Source organism: Sus scrofa, chromosome 3, assembly GCF_000003025.6.
Source record: "Sus scrofa isolate TJ Tabasco breed Duroc chromosome 3, Sscrofa11.1, whole genome shotgun sequence".
Classification (NCBI taxonomy): domain Eukaryota; kingdom Metazoa; phylum Chordata; class Mammalia; order Artiodactyla; family Suidae; genus Sus; species Sus scrofa.
In genome coordinates this window covers 42708393-42723735 of record NC_010445.4, presented here as the reverse complement: position 1 = coordinate 42723735, position 15343 = coordinate 42708393, and the positions used below count along the sequence as shown (strand labels likewise).

The 15343-nt window shown below is 53.5% G+C and overlaps 1 protein-coding gene across 31 annotated transcripts in view; it reads right to left on the bottom strand.

The window, feature by feature from the left end:
• Window positions 1-12348, bottom strand: part of WNK2 (WNK lysine deficient protein kinase 2) — a 126263-nt gene extending 113915 nt beyond the window's left edge. For 22 of the 31 annotated variants that reach the window (XR_002342931.1, XR_002342932.1, XR_002342933.1 and 19 more), the window contains exons 1-2: window positions 12096-12348; window positions 10864-11564 (exon numbers count right to left, since the gene is read on the bottom strand). Coding sequence is in view for 27 of the 31 variants with exons in the window: in XM_021088153.1 (XP_020943812.1) it covers window positions 10864-11562 (699 nt within the window). In the remaining 4 variants the exon portion in view is untranslated. Of the gene's footprint in view, window positions 1-10863; window positions 11565-12095 lie in introns of those variants that run through there. The other 9 variants (XM_021088155.1, XM_021088159.1, XM_021088164.1 and 6 more) reach the window with 2 other exon arrangements.

Genomic DNA, 15343 nt, shown 5'->3' with positions numbered 1-15343 from the left:
CAGAAAAACCAAAGGGGCTTACCGATAAACCATTTGCTCTATGGATTAAAATATGGACATTTTACCTATGGTCATGATGCCTGGAGCTATGGCAGCCTTTCTGCCACCACGAGGCAATGAGCCTGGGGATACATTCAACATGGCTGAGGAAAGTAGAAGAGAAAGAGGGACAGCACCTTTGTCCCTTCTGACACTGCTGAGTCACTATGGCCCCCGACTGGCCATCCCCAGGCTTCAGATTCTGGAGATGATCAAAGGTCTGCACTGCTTAGCCACACTTGGCTTGCAGCTGAGAATCTTCCCACCTCATCCACTTCTGAGCAGGCACACAGAGAACCAGGAAAGCAGGAGGCCTGGGGGGAAAAGTGGACATCAGAAGGAGGACAGATCTTTCCAGGGAAGCTTCTGGTCTGAGACAGGTAGGGAATCTCTAGGGCAAGGCCATATCTAGATCCAAGTGCTGCCAGCAACACCACAGACAAGTGAGACGGGAACCCCCATGGTATTTGCAATGGAACCGAAGCATGCCATGGGAACATGTATACCTCCAACAACAGTCAGCCAACAGGACACTCCCCAGGAGCCATCCTGGTCCCATGAGATGTTTGCAAATAAAATAAAATGAGGAAGAGGTGCCAGGCCTCCTACACTCCATCAAGAGCGTCACAATACAGGGAGTGTTTTAAAGGCTCTGAAAAGTCCCACAACAGCAACGCATGCCTGACCCAGCACTCCCCAAGCCCATCTAGTAACAACTCCCTTTCCACAGCAACCCTCTGAACACACATGGAATCCACGGGAGAGGCCTGAGGTATGCTATCAGCTGCTGTCTCTCAGTGCTTGGATGTAAGCCACCTTCCCTGAGTCTCCTCATCTATGAAAACAGAATCCCCAAACTTCTCCAGGTGGTACTGAGGACCTGATGAACTCACACGTGGGTCTAGGCCTCCAAGAAAGTCCTCACCATGCCCCCACTTCTTCCTGCCCTCCTGCCCTCAATCCTGCCCCCAGCCGCTGACAGCCAGGCCTGAAGTACCCTGCCAAGGAGGCCCCCCCAGAGCCAAGCCAGGACAGCCATGCACAAATGCCAGGACTCAGGGGCACCACACCTCCCCGGCACCCTCTCCACGCCACAAGCTCCTCTACCTGTGTGCCTGGGCAGGGCTCGTGACATATCACCTTTCATTTCTGGAGCACCCAGAGAGACCCTACTGCTGAACACCAGGAAAAATGCCGAGCTCAAGGGCATTGAGCCAGCCCTGGTCCTCAGGGAGGTGGGGTATCAGGGGGACCCCTGCCCAGGCCCTCCCAACACATGCGTGAGAGCATGAAGACCACTTGGCACAGAAGCCCCCGGAAGCAGATGCTCAGGAGATCCAGATGGGGCTGCCTCTCCATAGCCAGGGATACTCTGCCCAGCCTGCAGCCTCCCCTCCAGAGTTGGGCAGGACTTTCTGGAAAACCCCTCCAAGAGGACCAGAAGAGGAAGTACAAAGAATAAACCCCAAACCACAGCCTCTCCTTGCAAGCCAATAAATAGCGTTAAGGCACACTTTAGAAACAATTACAAAGATTTTAAAAGCTATGACAGGCAATGAAGGCAGCTGTATGTATAAAAGATATATATGTAAGGAAATAACAACTTGGAGGTAATACGTGAAAATAATACAGTTATATTCACTTGGATTATGGGCATTTTTTTTTCATTTCTGCAAACTTCTTTAATGTAGTTGTTACACTGTTTTATATTTTAAGTAATAAACTATTTTTAAAGAAGTTTTCCGCTTATACAAAGATTGAGCAGAAAATACAAGTTCCCTTATCCCCCCTCATACACACACACAATTTTCCCTATTATTTTCCCCATTATGAACATCTTGCATTGGTGTGGTACTATGTTATATCTGGTGCACCAATATCGATATATTACTATTAACTGAAGTCCAGAGATTACATTATGGTTCTCTCTCGGTGCTGCACATCCTATGGGTTTGGACAAATGTATGCTGACAGGTATCCATCATTACGGTATCTCACAGAATAGTTTCACTGCTCTAAAAATCCTCTGCGTACCACCTATTCATCATTCCCGCCCCCCTAACATCTGCCAACCACTGATCTTTTAACTGTCTCTATAGTTTTGCTGTTTCCAGAATGTCATACAGTTGGAATCATCATATAGTTTGCCGTCTTTTCAAACTGGCATCTTTCACTTGGTAACACACATTTAAATGTTCCTCAGTATCATTTCTTTCTAGCCCTGGATAATATTTCATCATCTGGATATACTACAGTTTATCTGTTCAATTACTGAAAGACATCTTGTTTGCATCCAGGTTTTAACAATTATGAATACAGCTGCTGTCGAGGTCTGTGTGCAGGTTTCTGTGCTGACATAAGTTTTAACTTATTTGGGTCAATACCAAGGAGCATGATTGCTGCATCACGTGCTCAAAATGTGTTTGGTTCTCTAAGATGTTGCCATATTGTCTTCCAAAGTGGCTGCACCATTTTGCATTCCCATCAGCAGTGAATGAAAATTCTTGTTGTTCTTCATCCTTGTCAGCATTTGGTATTGTCAGTGTCCTGAACTTTCACCCTTCTGATAGGGGTCTAGTGATGTCTCCTGGTTTTGATATACATTTCCCTGATGAAATATGGTGGGGGTCATCTGTTCCTATGTTTATCTGCCATCTGTAATGAGATGTTTGTTAGGTCTTTAGCCCACTTCCTCCCCTACCCCAACCCCATGTAATTTCCTCTGTTTAAGAAACCAAGGTCATGGAGTTCCCGTTGCGGCGAAGTGGAAACGAATCCGACTAGGAACCATGAAGTTGCAAGTTTGATCTCCGACCTCGCTCAGTGAACTAAGGATCCAGTGTTGCTGTGAGCTGTGGTGTGGGTCGCTGATGTGGCTTGGATCTAGCGTTGCTGTGACTGTGGCGTTGGACGGCAGCTGTAGCTCCAAGCTGATCCCTATCCTGGGAACCTCCATATGCTGCAGGTATGGCCTTAAAACGCCAAGATTTAAAAAAAAAGAAAAGAAAAGAAACCAAGGTCAGAGGCAAGGAGGAGGCCGTGGCTCTGTGTCCCCCCTTCCCTGGCCCACAAAAAAAGGTTTTTGGCCCATTTTTTAATATGGTTGGTTAGTTTCTTATTGATAAGTTTTAAGAGTTCTTGGTACATTCTGGGTAACAGCCCTTTATCAGATATATGTTTGGCAAAGTTTTCCTCCTTACTTTTCATTTGTTTGCAGGCCTTTGCAGAGTAGAAGTTTTTCATTTAATGAAGCTAAACTTAAAAATTTTTTCTCTCACAGATCTTATCTTTGGTGTTGTATTGAAAAAGTCATTGCCAAACCCAAGGGCACCTAGGTTTCCCCCTATGTTATCTTCCAGTAGATTTACACTTTTGCATTTTATTTATTTATGTTTTTTATGGCAGCACCTGTGACCTATGGAAGTTCCCAGGCTCGGGTCGATTTGGAGCTACAGCCACAGCAACACCAGATCTGAGCTCGCTGGCAATGCAGGATCCTTTAGGCCACTGAGTGAAGCTAAGGATGGAACCCACATGTAACCTATTGGACTATGTTGGGTTCTTAATTTGCTGAGCCACACAGGAACTTCTGCATTTTATATTTAAGTCTATGATCCATTTTGAGTTGATTTTTGTGCAAGGTATAAGGTCTGCATTCAGATTCATTTTTCCACATGTGGGTGTCGGGCTGTTCCAGCACCATTTGTTAAAATGACCATCTTTCTCCATTCCATTCCACTGACTTACTGCTCTATACCATGCTGCCTTGATCACTTTTCTTCTTTTCCAAAAACTTTAACTTGTATCTAAAGAGAGCTGACGTAAATTGGAGGTGGAAGGCAGGTATTCCAGGAAATCTGAGAATTCAACTCTCTCGGGAATAGAGTTGGATTTGAAAGCTATCTGAAGTAGGAGAAACTGCAGCTGACTCAGGGTGCCAACCTGACAGGTTGTCCTCACCTAGGGGCCTCTCCACCCAAAACATGGCCCTGGGTTGTCTGTGGCCAGAGGAAGATCTTAATCTGTTTAGAGATTCCAGCTGCTATGTTCACACCCCTTCCTTATCTGCAGCAGCCACATGCTCAGGCAGAGCCCTCAGCCAGCCTGGCCCGAGGCCCCTGCGCCACCCTGTGACCAATCCAGCCTCAGGCAGGCCTCCCTGCTCCTCCAGGTTCAGCTGGCTCTCTACTTCAATCTCAGTTTCTTAAAACAGTTTATCTGCAGGGGGCAGCAAGCCTGGATGAGAAGAGACTTAACTCTGAGTGCCTGTTCAAGGCTCGGTGTTCTCCGTAGTCCCCATGGCCCTGGGAGGGTCAGCCAGCACTATCCCCACTGCACAAACGGGTAAACCAAAGTTCACAAAGGCAGATGCCCACCGGGAAGCTGTGGGGCCGGGGTCCAAATGCAGCAGGGCACCCTGCACCCAGAGTATTGGTGTTAACTGCACAGGGGGCCCTGCCTGGCTGTGAAGTTCCTCAATGCCTCTTCTCATCACCTCTGGCAGATGTCAGCATCCATCTCACCATTCAGCTAAGGCAGACCACAAAGGAGACCCAAGACTGTGGCCCAAAGTCCCGCAGGACTGGGTCAAGCTCTCCTCCATCAAAGTGGTGACCTGGAGCCCTGTGTTGCCACCTTTAGCCTCATCCAGCTCCACTCTGGAGCCAGCCCAAGCCACTGGCCCCAGGAGATGCCTATGGCCAGGCAGAGGGCTGCCGGAGTCAGCCATTCTGGAAGGTGAGTGGCAGGTGCTCAGCAAATCCAGCTGGGCCACAACCACAGAACACACATTCCCCAGACTCACTCCTCTGCATCCTGCAGGCTTCTTACAAACATCCTTCCTCCATGACAACCTGGCTCTTTTACCACCACTCTCCTGCTCACCATGGTACTCCAGGGCTGGAACCAGGACATATGCCCCCAAAAATGCCACTGAGCCCATAAAACCACAACAGCCTATTCTGCTGAGCTCAGGCACAGGACCCAGTGTTGGGAACCCTCTGGAATATCCACCCTCTATCCTTCTCTTGGCAATTTTCTGGCTACCATTATGTTCCTGCTAATAGTCCACCAGCAAAGCTTCACCAACCTCAGAGTAATACCCCAGCCATCACCTGGAAATGGCACAGGAGTTGGAGAGATGCCCACTAGCCCACCACCCAAGTTAGTCTGGGGATCTTCCCTCTGGTGTCCAAGTCACTGGGCAATTTGGGCCTGAAACAGGCCCAGCCTGGTACCCTGGCAAGCCAGGGCCTGGAGGACACTTTGAGAGGCACACACTTGGCCATAGGAGCAGCTGCTTCCAACAGGGAATAAGCCTCAATGCCCGATGTGCCTACAATGGTGACTCACAGCCAGGCTGCTGGTCCGTCACTGACCAGTGTGCTGACCACACTCACCTTGCCAACACTGCTTGGGGGCAGAGGAAGGGCCCCTGGGTTCTGGACACCCACACTGCTGCACTGGTGGGCCCCTCCCAGTACACTCCACAGGCCCCTCGGGCAGCTGGCACCAACCTTTCTAGCCAACCAAACCAGAACAGTGCTCGGGGTGGCATATGAAACGTCATTTGGCAGAGCAAGCTCCGTGTTGACACCCAACCACTTCCAAATCACACCTCTTCCAACAAAATTAAACGCTTAGAAGATTTTTTAAAAATAAAAATAAAGGAGTTCCCGTCGTGGCGCAGTGGTTAACGAATCCGACTAGGAACCATGAGGTTGCGGGTTGGGTCCCTGCCCTTGCTCAGTGGGTTAAGGATCCGGCGTTGCCATGAGCTGTGGTGTAGGTTGCAGACGCGGCTCGGATCCCGCGTTGCTGTGGCTCTGGCGTAGGCCGGTGGCTCCAGCTCCAATTCGACCCCTAGCCTGGGAACCTCCATATGCCGCGGGAGCGGCCCAAAGAAATAGCAAAAAATAAAAATAAAAATAAAGAGAGTTCCCTTTGTGATGGGTTATGAACCCAACTAGTATCCATGAGGATGTGGGTTCAATCCCTGGCCTTGCTCAGTGGGTTAAGCATCCGGCGTTGCTGTGAGCTGTGGTGTAGTTTGCAGACATGGCTCAGATCTGAAGTTGCTGTGACTGGAGCGTAGGCTGACAGCTGCAGCTCCAATTTGATTCCTAGCCTAGGAACTTCCATATGCCATGGGTGTGGCCCCAGAAAGCAAAAAATAAAATAAAATATAAATTAAATTAAATTAATAAAGGAGTTCCCTTTGTGACTCAGCAGTTAACAAACCCGACTAGCATCCATGAGGATGCGTATTTCATCCCTGGGCTCACTTAGTGGGTTAAGATCCAGCATTGCTATGAGCTATGGTATAGGTCACAGACACGGCTCAGATCCAGGGTTGCTGTGGCTGTGGTGTAGGCTGGCAGCTACAGCTCCAATTGGACCCCTAGCCTGGGAACCTCCATGTGCCACAGGTGCAGCCCTACAAAGATAAATAAATAAATAAGCAAGCAAGCAAAGTGACTGAGCTGAGCCCTGAGTGTCGTGCTCCAGCAAACAAGCACCATCTCCTTTGCACATCCCTTATCTCCCCATGCAGCCAGATCAGGCTGCTCGTGGCTCCTCTGAAGCAGATGAGGCTAGCAGCTGAGCCTCCCACATAAGGCCACAGCACCTTTCAAGTCCAGGCCTCAGGCCCCCCAGACCAGAGGGCATATGCCCAGCCTGTCTATGAAAGGCGCCAGTGCACCTGGTATGGTCAGTTGTGTGAGCTCAGTACCCAGTACAGGTGGCCACCCACAGCCAAGAGAGAGGTGCCAGGCCACACCAGTGGCAGGCAGACCTGGCTGTCCTCTGAGGACATCAAAGGGACTGGCATGCTCAGCACAGCAGCACACAGCAAGCCCCTGTGGGCATCATCCACTTCTGGGGCACAGGCAGATGAACGGGACACTGAGGTCCGGCTGAGGTCGGTGTGTGGGGAATACATGGGCCACTCGAAGGAGATGCCAGCAGGTCCTGTGGTCCCCATATCCACAAGCCCCTCCCTGGTCTGGAGCCCAGTCACCAATGGGCAGTGCAGAGCAGGATGGCTTCATGATGACACCTGAGGTTTCCAGCCAAATGTCCTTGGCTGGCAGGGACTCAGGTCCCATGGTACCCCCTTCTCGTAGCCCCGGGAAGCCCCTCCAAGTACTATGGGCAGAGGGTTAAAAGGACTGACACTTCCATGCAGTAAAATGACTCCCACACTGGGCACAGGCCAGGACACAAGTGCAGGAAACATGTGTTTTGGGTGGAATCCCCCAAGAGGCAGTGCCCAACCCTGAAAGGGCATCTCATAGCTCCTTCTGTGGGGGTGGCAGCACAGAGGACCTGAGACCCATCTTCCCTGAAGGCAGGGTCTGCTGATGGGAGCGGCTCAGAACCAAGGCCCTCTCCAGTGTCTTGAGGAAGTCACTTAGGCAAGTAGGGCAGGGAAGGCCAACAGGCCACCTCCAACGAGGCTTCTAGATGCTGGCTGGGATCTGGGTGGGCTGAATTTTCTTGGCTCAGAGACACTGCCTGTGGCTCAGAAGCATCAGCAGGTGAGAGAGGGTTCCCTGAGCTACCTGGGACTGAACTAGTGGCCCAGACCTGCCCCACCCCAGGCAGCCCAGAGCTGACCAGTAGACCCTAGCAATTCCGTGCCCTGTCTGACGGGATGGGGTCTGCGAGGGGCCAGAGCTGGCCAGGGGGATGTGGGAAACGTGAGCCAGGATGAGGGCAGCGGTTCTGGTTGCATTCGTACTTCCTCTACTGTAACGTGGTCTGGTGCCAGAAATACACGTTCATTCAAAGAAAACAGAAGGGAAAGTAATACTTTAAAATGGCTTCCTCCCAAAAATCAGTGTCAGATTTGAATATCTGGAGAATTCAGGTGAAAACACCTCTCTGCCCTTCACTGTGATATGAACACATACTGCTCTTTCTGCAAAGCTCTTTCAACACTAAATTATAGACGGAAATTGGAAGTCATAGGGATCTTACATCCTCCAGGTTAGACTTATTAGGTCCAAAAATGCAGCCTTTCCTCCCCTTGGCAGGGAACCCTGGAAAAAGCAAGCAGGTGACACTATTTCATCTCTGAGGGAGGTGGGCAGGGTACCTGGATTAGTCCTCGCAGACCACCAAGCTATGGTCCCAAGGGTGAGAGATGGAAACCGAATTTGGAGCATTCCAAAGCTGCCAGCTGAGGAGCTTATGGGGGTTGGGGAAGGGGGGCTGGAGGGCAGGAGGAACCCTGCAGAGCTTCTTGTACTGAAAGCAATGCTCTTGGCAATCCACTCTTCACTGGGAGCCCTGGTGCCTGGGAATTCCAAGAGCTGGGTGAAGGGTGAACATCTCCGCCCTGTGCATTAGGAAACCCCCTCCCTAGGCACAAGGCCAGCATGTCACCTGTCACCCTCTCTGTGCTTGGTGGTCTGAGAGGACTAACCCAGGCACCCTGCCCTCCACCCTCATCACCTCTCCTAAGGACAGCCTTTTCCCATGATGCTGCAATCTCTCTCTATCATCTGTATCCTCACAGGTGACCTTGGGGGGGGGGCTCTCAACAATAAAGTGAGGGAAACAACAGCCTCCTATTTAGTGAAGAAGAGGGTACACACACACAACAGGCTCTCAGCTGCTGTTCTAAGCTGGGTCCTGCCCCGGCCCATGTAAAACCCTCTTAGACCCGCCCAGCAGAAGGCAGCTGACCCTAAATGCTGCACATCAGCTCTCTTCTTGGGGGAAATACGGGAACAGTTTCTTGGGTGGCACAGGGCCCCCAGTAACTTCAGTATAAGAAACATAACCAGGGAGTTCCCGTCGTGGCGCAGTGGTTAACGAATCCGACTAGGAACCATGAGGTTGCGGGTTCGATCCCTGCCCTTGCTCAGTGGGTTAACGATCCGGCGTTGCCGTGAGCTGTGGTGTAGGTTGCAGACACGGCTCGGATCCCGCGTTGCTGTGGCTCTGGCGTAGGCCGGTGGCTACAGCTCCGATTGGACCCCTAGCCTGGGAACCTCCATATGCCGCGGGAGCGGCCCAAGAAATAGCAACAATAACAACAACAACAACAACAACAAAAAGACAAAAGACAAAAAAAAAAAAAAAAAAAAAAAAAAGAAACATAACCAGACGGATTAGAAGCCATCTCCCGCCTTCACACTCCCACCTAGAACATAGGAATATAAGCCCCCTGGATAGCAAGCAGCCAGGCTCCACTTTGGTGCCGTTCTGCTTAGGGACCCAGAGGCAGAAGAGTTTGCCTTGCCTTAAAGGGAATGGGAATTAACAACATCCTCCAAGGGTCACATGCGCCTGCAATGTTTCAACCAGATCTGCTGGGCTCCGCTGCTGAGATCCAACTCAGTTCCTGCCTGCTGCAGCACCCCCACTCCTGCCCTCCACCCTGCAGAGGCATTCCGTGGCACAGCACCCGTGGGTGCCTGGATGCCACACTAGGTCGCTTGGCAAGATCAAGCAGGGCAGGAGGGAAGGCGCACAGCTACACTCTAGCTTTGGGCATCCTCTTTTCCCTCTCTGGTCTTCCCTTCCCAGGTCCTCTCTCCTCTCTAAATTCACCCGCAGCAGAGATGCCTAGCTCATTCCCATGCCATCCTAGCACACCCAGGGCCCCAGACCACAAACAACTTTTCAGCGGGGCCCAGAACCTGTGGCCATGGGGGAGGGGAGCTCTTGGTCCCTCCTGAGGGACTCAACCAGATGCCACTGGCCCCACTGTTAAAAGTCTGTATTTCCACCACAGAACCAAAGAGCCATGGGGAGGGGTGGTCTCTGGAGCTCTTTGTCTCAGGAGAAAGGCTGAGAACAGGTGGACACTGGATGCATTAGCCAGTTCACACACACACACACACACACACACACACACACACACACACGGCACCCTGCAGGGGCCCAGAGGACAAAGCAACCAAAATCCCACCTCTGAGCCAAAAAGGCAGGCTGCCTGCCACACTGCGTCAGGACTGGAAGGCCCAGCTAACTTTACAGGGTGCTGAGGTAGGCTTACATCTGCAGCCGGCTCTCTCATACAGGCCAGCCCTGTGCCTGACAGCTGTTCCCCCAAACAAGGGAGGGCCCGTAAACACCCACTGTGACAGGCGCTGCCCTGGCTTCCATGGCCAGCCCAGGGCAGCTTGAGTTACCATTTATATAATCTTCCAGGGCTGGGGCTGACACAGCCAACGGGTGAGGGCAAGGTTATAAAAAATGCATATCTGGAGACTCCGCATCCACAAAAACAAACACAAAAGAAAACAAAGCCCACCTGCACTTTGCATGACTTGGTTTTAAGATCTCTCACACATCCATTTTGTAAACAAACAAGACCTAGGAGCCCCAAGAAGCCAGTGACAACCCTTTCCAGGCTTGGTTCCACAGACCCAAGGGCCCAGCAGGCCTCACCTTAAACAGATCCGGGCCAGAAGAAGCCCCTCAGACATCCCCAACTGGGGCATCTACACTCCGCAAGACATAGGAAGGTGCTCACTTAAGAGCAACTGAGAGTCCCCCCAACCACCCTGTAACCACAGGGCCCTGCAGCCCCCACATTTCTTCTGCAAAGACAGACTATCCAGACAGCCTGGTCTGGACAGTGGAGAAGAAGGAGCAGCATTGAGAGGTACTGACAGACACCCGCTCCAAATGCCCCCCTCTTCATCACCAGCCCACACACTGGGAGATCCAACCTCCCTCTCCCAACCTTCACCATACAGTCCTCAGGCACAAACAGCCACCAGCACAGAGGATGACAGTGACACACAGACGGCCCCACCAGGGTTGCCTAAGCCCAGCCAGGCATGACCTGATGCCAGAACGCACTTGCCCACCTGCAGTCAGCGCGTCCCTCACCTGCAGCTCACACCAGGCTACCTCCACCCAGGTCTCAGTGTCCAGCCCCTTGTAGACCGTCTTGAAGGAGCCTCGGCCAAGCTCAATGTCGAACTTGAGGAAGCGGCCATCCAGGGAGGTGGCCACGGCCTTGAGGTCATCCTCGTCGTCCTCCTCCTCCTCGGGCTCCTCCCGGCGTGTGCGCCCGAGCTCAGGCCTCGCCTCGGGCGCCCCAGCGTCCTCCTTCTTCGCAGCTTCCGCCTCCTCCTCGCTGGGGCCACCATCCGGGACCGGCGTGGGCGCGGGGTCTGGGCCAGGCTCCTGCGTGCCAGCAGGCTCGGGGACCGGGTCGGCAAGGGCGCCCGGCGGCGCTGCAGGCGCGGCAGGAGCGGGGGCAGCCGGGCGTCCGCGGGCGCGCTCAGCGATGAGGCGGCGCGTCTTGCAGAGCAGCAGCACCCTGCGCTGCAGCGGCTGCGGGGGCTGCGCGCCCGGGGCCTCGGCAGCCTCCAGGCCCGGCGGCTCCTCTTGGTCCGACTCCACCACGCTGCGCCGCAGGAAACGCTGGGGCCCGGGCCGCGCCGCCCGCGCCCGCGGCACCGCCGCGGGCTCCGCCATGCCCGCGGGCCCCGCACCGCGCCCGGCCTCCATCAGTGCGCCGGGGGCTTCTCGGCGGCCGCCATCGTCGTCCATCTCTGCGGGCAAGGACACAGAGGCTGGTGTGAGCTCGGGCCCGCCGCACCTGCCCGGGCTGTGGGATGAGACAGCGCCGCCCCGGGGCCCGTTCCCTGTCCGCCCCGGCAGTGCAGAGGCCTACTGGGCAGTCTCTGAGGAGGGGGCTACAGGAGGCCGGGTTGGGTGGGAGGGGACCGTGCCCTCCTCAGGCCTGGGCCGCAGAGGGGGCCTGCTGGGATGTCCCAGGGGGGCCGGGAAGAGGGGCACCTGTGCCCTGCCCAGCCCCAGGAAAGGGGGCCTACTGGGATGTCCCTGGAGGTGGGAGGGGGTGAAGACAGGGCCGGGAGGCTCGGGCTAGGGGTGTGGGGGGCCCGTGTCCGGTTCAGCCCTGGGCCGCGGAGGGACGAAGGAGGTTGGGGGAGAGGGAGGTAATGGCCAGGCGGCTGCTCCACAAAGGACGGCGGCCCGGGGCGCAGGAGGGGCGAGCGGGGAGGGGGCTGCGGCGGCGCGGCGCGCACACAAAGGCGACGGGCGGGGGGCTCGGGACTCACAGGGTGAACGGGCGCCGTCCATGCCCGCGGCCCGGCAGCCAGGACCGGCGAGGCCGCGCTCAGGGCCGGTATCGGGGCTGGGGTCCGCGCTCGGTCCGGGGTCGCTCTCAGAGCCAGGATCCGCGCTCCGGGCCCAGGTCACCTCGGCGCCGGGTCGCGGCGCTTCTCCCTCGGGCCGGCCCGCTGCGGGGCCGCGCTCCCGCGTGCTGCTCCGGCTCCGCGCGGCTGCGCTCCCGCACCGCCTCCGACCCGGCGCGCGAGAAGGGCGGGGCATTCGGCTGCCCGCCCCCGGTTGGCGCGGCGGGGCGGGGCCTGGCACGCCCACCTGGCCTCGGGTGCGCGCGGCCACCTGCGGGCGGGCCCCCGGGCCACCCAGGCCCGCTTCGGCCCTCAAGCTACCTGCTCCAGGAGGCACTACTGGCCCCCCGTCCTCGAGGCTTTTTGGAATGCTCCGGGAGGCTGCTGGCCCCGATGGCCTGTTATTCCCCCCTGCAGAACTGGCTTGGCCTTCCTGGTTTGTCCACCTGGAGTAGCTGCCGATTTCTTCAAGACGCGTTCAGTCCAGAAAGACACCCTAAGTTCAAGCCTATCCGTTTCAAGCTTGCCCATGACGGATGTGCCTAGGTCTGTCAAAGGAAAACTGAGAAGGGATGAAGCGAAGCGTACTACAGACGGATGCATGCAAGCCAGTCCGGCCTTCGTGCTCCCTGGGACAAGCTAGTGGCATATGGGCATCATGCCTGCCTGATGATGGAGGAGACGGCTGGCAATTCACATCATCACTTGCAGGCTGCTGCCCACCCACAGCTGGCAGATGTGCATAATATGGCATCAGTATCCCTACACATCGCAGGGGAAGCCCAGGCTCTGGGAAACTGGGAAGCACTGCCCCTGACTGAGTGCTATGTGCTCTCTGAGCCATTAGGGGTAGTTTTGGGCAGCTCTGCCTTACAGGCTTCTCATGACAAGGAACCCACTTTCTCTGCTGATGCATGACCATGAGTACACAGCTAAGCAGCTAAGACAGTTTGCTCATTCATGAGATACATATAATGGTCAGAGCACAGCTGGATTTCAACACATGCTCACGAAGACAGAAAGGAAGACAGGGCTCACGCTCTGCCTCTGCTCCAGTCAGTCCCCAGCATAGCCCACTGGTAGGAAGGTTAGGGTCTGCCTTGCCCCCAGGGAGCCCAGTTAAGAGGTACTTTTTGGAGCAGGTCTGACTTTGACTATTCTCAGGAGCACGCCGTCAGTCTAGTACAGCCCCTGAGGGCCACTTCCCTGGGTGCCTCACTCAGGCCACAGCATGGAGAGGTGGCACTCACTTGAAAACTATGCAGGCCCCACCCCAAAGGCAGGTGAAACAGCAGGGAGCCTAGGTCCCAAAAGCGGACAGGGGCCAATGGGGAAGACCGTGTTAGGAGAGCAGAGCAGGGAGGCAGCAGGGGTATCCTGGAGTGATGGGGACAGGGCACCTGAAGGAAGGGGTTGGGGCAGATGGATGGGTGGGGACACTTGGGCCACCCAAGCTTAGGCTCCTAGGCTCTGGAGGCTCCTGCAACTCTCTCTGAAAATGATGGGAAGGGCAAATGATGGGGCCCCTGGGGAAGTCTCCCCATCCGGTGGGAGCCAAAAAGTTCCATAATAATTTTTCTTTCTTCTTCTTCTTCTTTTTTTTTTTTTTTTTTTTTTTTTGCCTATTTTTTTTAGGGCCGTACCCACGGCATGTGAAGGTTCCCAGGCTAGGGATGTAATCGGAGCTGTAGCCGCCAACCTTCACCGGAGCCACAGCAACACTGGGTCCGAGCCATGTCTGCAACCTGCACCACAATTCACGGCAACGCCAGATCCTTAACCTACTGAGCAAGGCCAGGGATGGAACCAGCAACCCCATGGTTCCTAGTCAGATTTGTTAACCACTGAGCCATGATGAGAACTCCTCCTTCTTTTATTTTACTTTTTTAACAAGTTTATTACTCTCATAAGCTGTCTTTAGATAACACTAAATTGTAAATGAAACCATTCACACGGTATTCTCTCCCTCTTACTCTCTCAAAGAGAGAGAAGAACAATCTTCAATAGCAAGTAGTAGCTGCAGAAGCAAAACCAACCACCTGCTTCATGCTCAGGAGAGAACACTGCGTCTCCTCCTCATGGTTTCTGGTGCTCTACACATTCAGAGAAACTTCTCTAGTCACAAACTATAGAAATGATCCCTGAAAGTATAGTCTACCTCCTTCTTCTTTTATAATAAAATGATATAACATTTCCTTTACTCCCAAATTTGGAAACATGTGTTGATTTTTTAAATAACACTTTCATTGGGGTATGTTTTGTTTTTTGGTTTTTTTTAGGGCTGCTCCCGCAGCATGTGGAGGTTCCCAGGCTAGGGGTCAAATAGGAGCTGTAGCTGCCGGCCTACACCACAGCCACAGCAACATCAGATCTGAGCCATGTCTGCGACCTACAACACAGCTCATAGCAACACCGGATCCTTAACCCACTGAGTGAGGTCCAGAGATAGAACCTGTGTCCTCATGGTTGCTAGTCAGATCCATTAACCACTGAGCCACGACGGGAACTCCCTGGGATATAATTTATATACATAAAAATTCACTTTTTTAGAGTTTTTAGTATATTCACAGAGTTGTGTGATCTCACTACTAATTCCAGAACATTTTCATCACTCCAAGAAGAAACCTGATCCTTAGCCATCACACCACCATCCCCTTTCACAAACCCCAGCTAACAGTAGTCTACTTTCTGTTTCTATAGATTTGCTTATTCTTAACATCACACATAAATGGAATCATAGGAATTCCCGTCATGGCTCAGTGGAAGCAAATCTGACTGGCACCCACGAGGACACAGGTTTGATCCCTGGCCTTGCTCAGTGGATTAAGGATCCGGCATTGCCATGAGCTATGGTGTAGGTCTCAGACACAGCTTGTATCTGGCGTTGCTGTGGCTGTGGCGTAGGCCAGCAGCTACAGCTCTGATTTGACCCCTAGCCTGGGAACCGCCATATGCTGTGAGTGCAGCCCTAAAAAGACAAGAAAAGACCCCCCAAAAAGGAGTCATACCACATATGGTACAGTCTTTTGTGACTAGCTTCACTTTATCCATGTTGTAGCATATATCACTACCTCCCTCCTTTTTGTGACCAAATAATATTCTTTTGTAGAGATATACATATTGATTTTTTTAAGAGCACGTCCTCACTATAGAAAATTTTTAAGATGGGA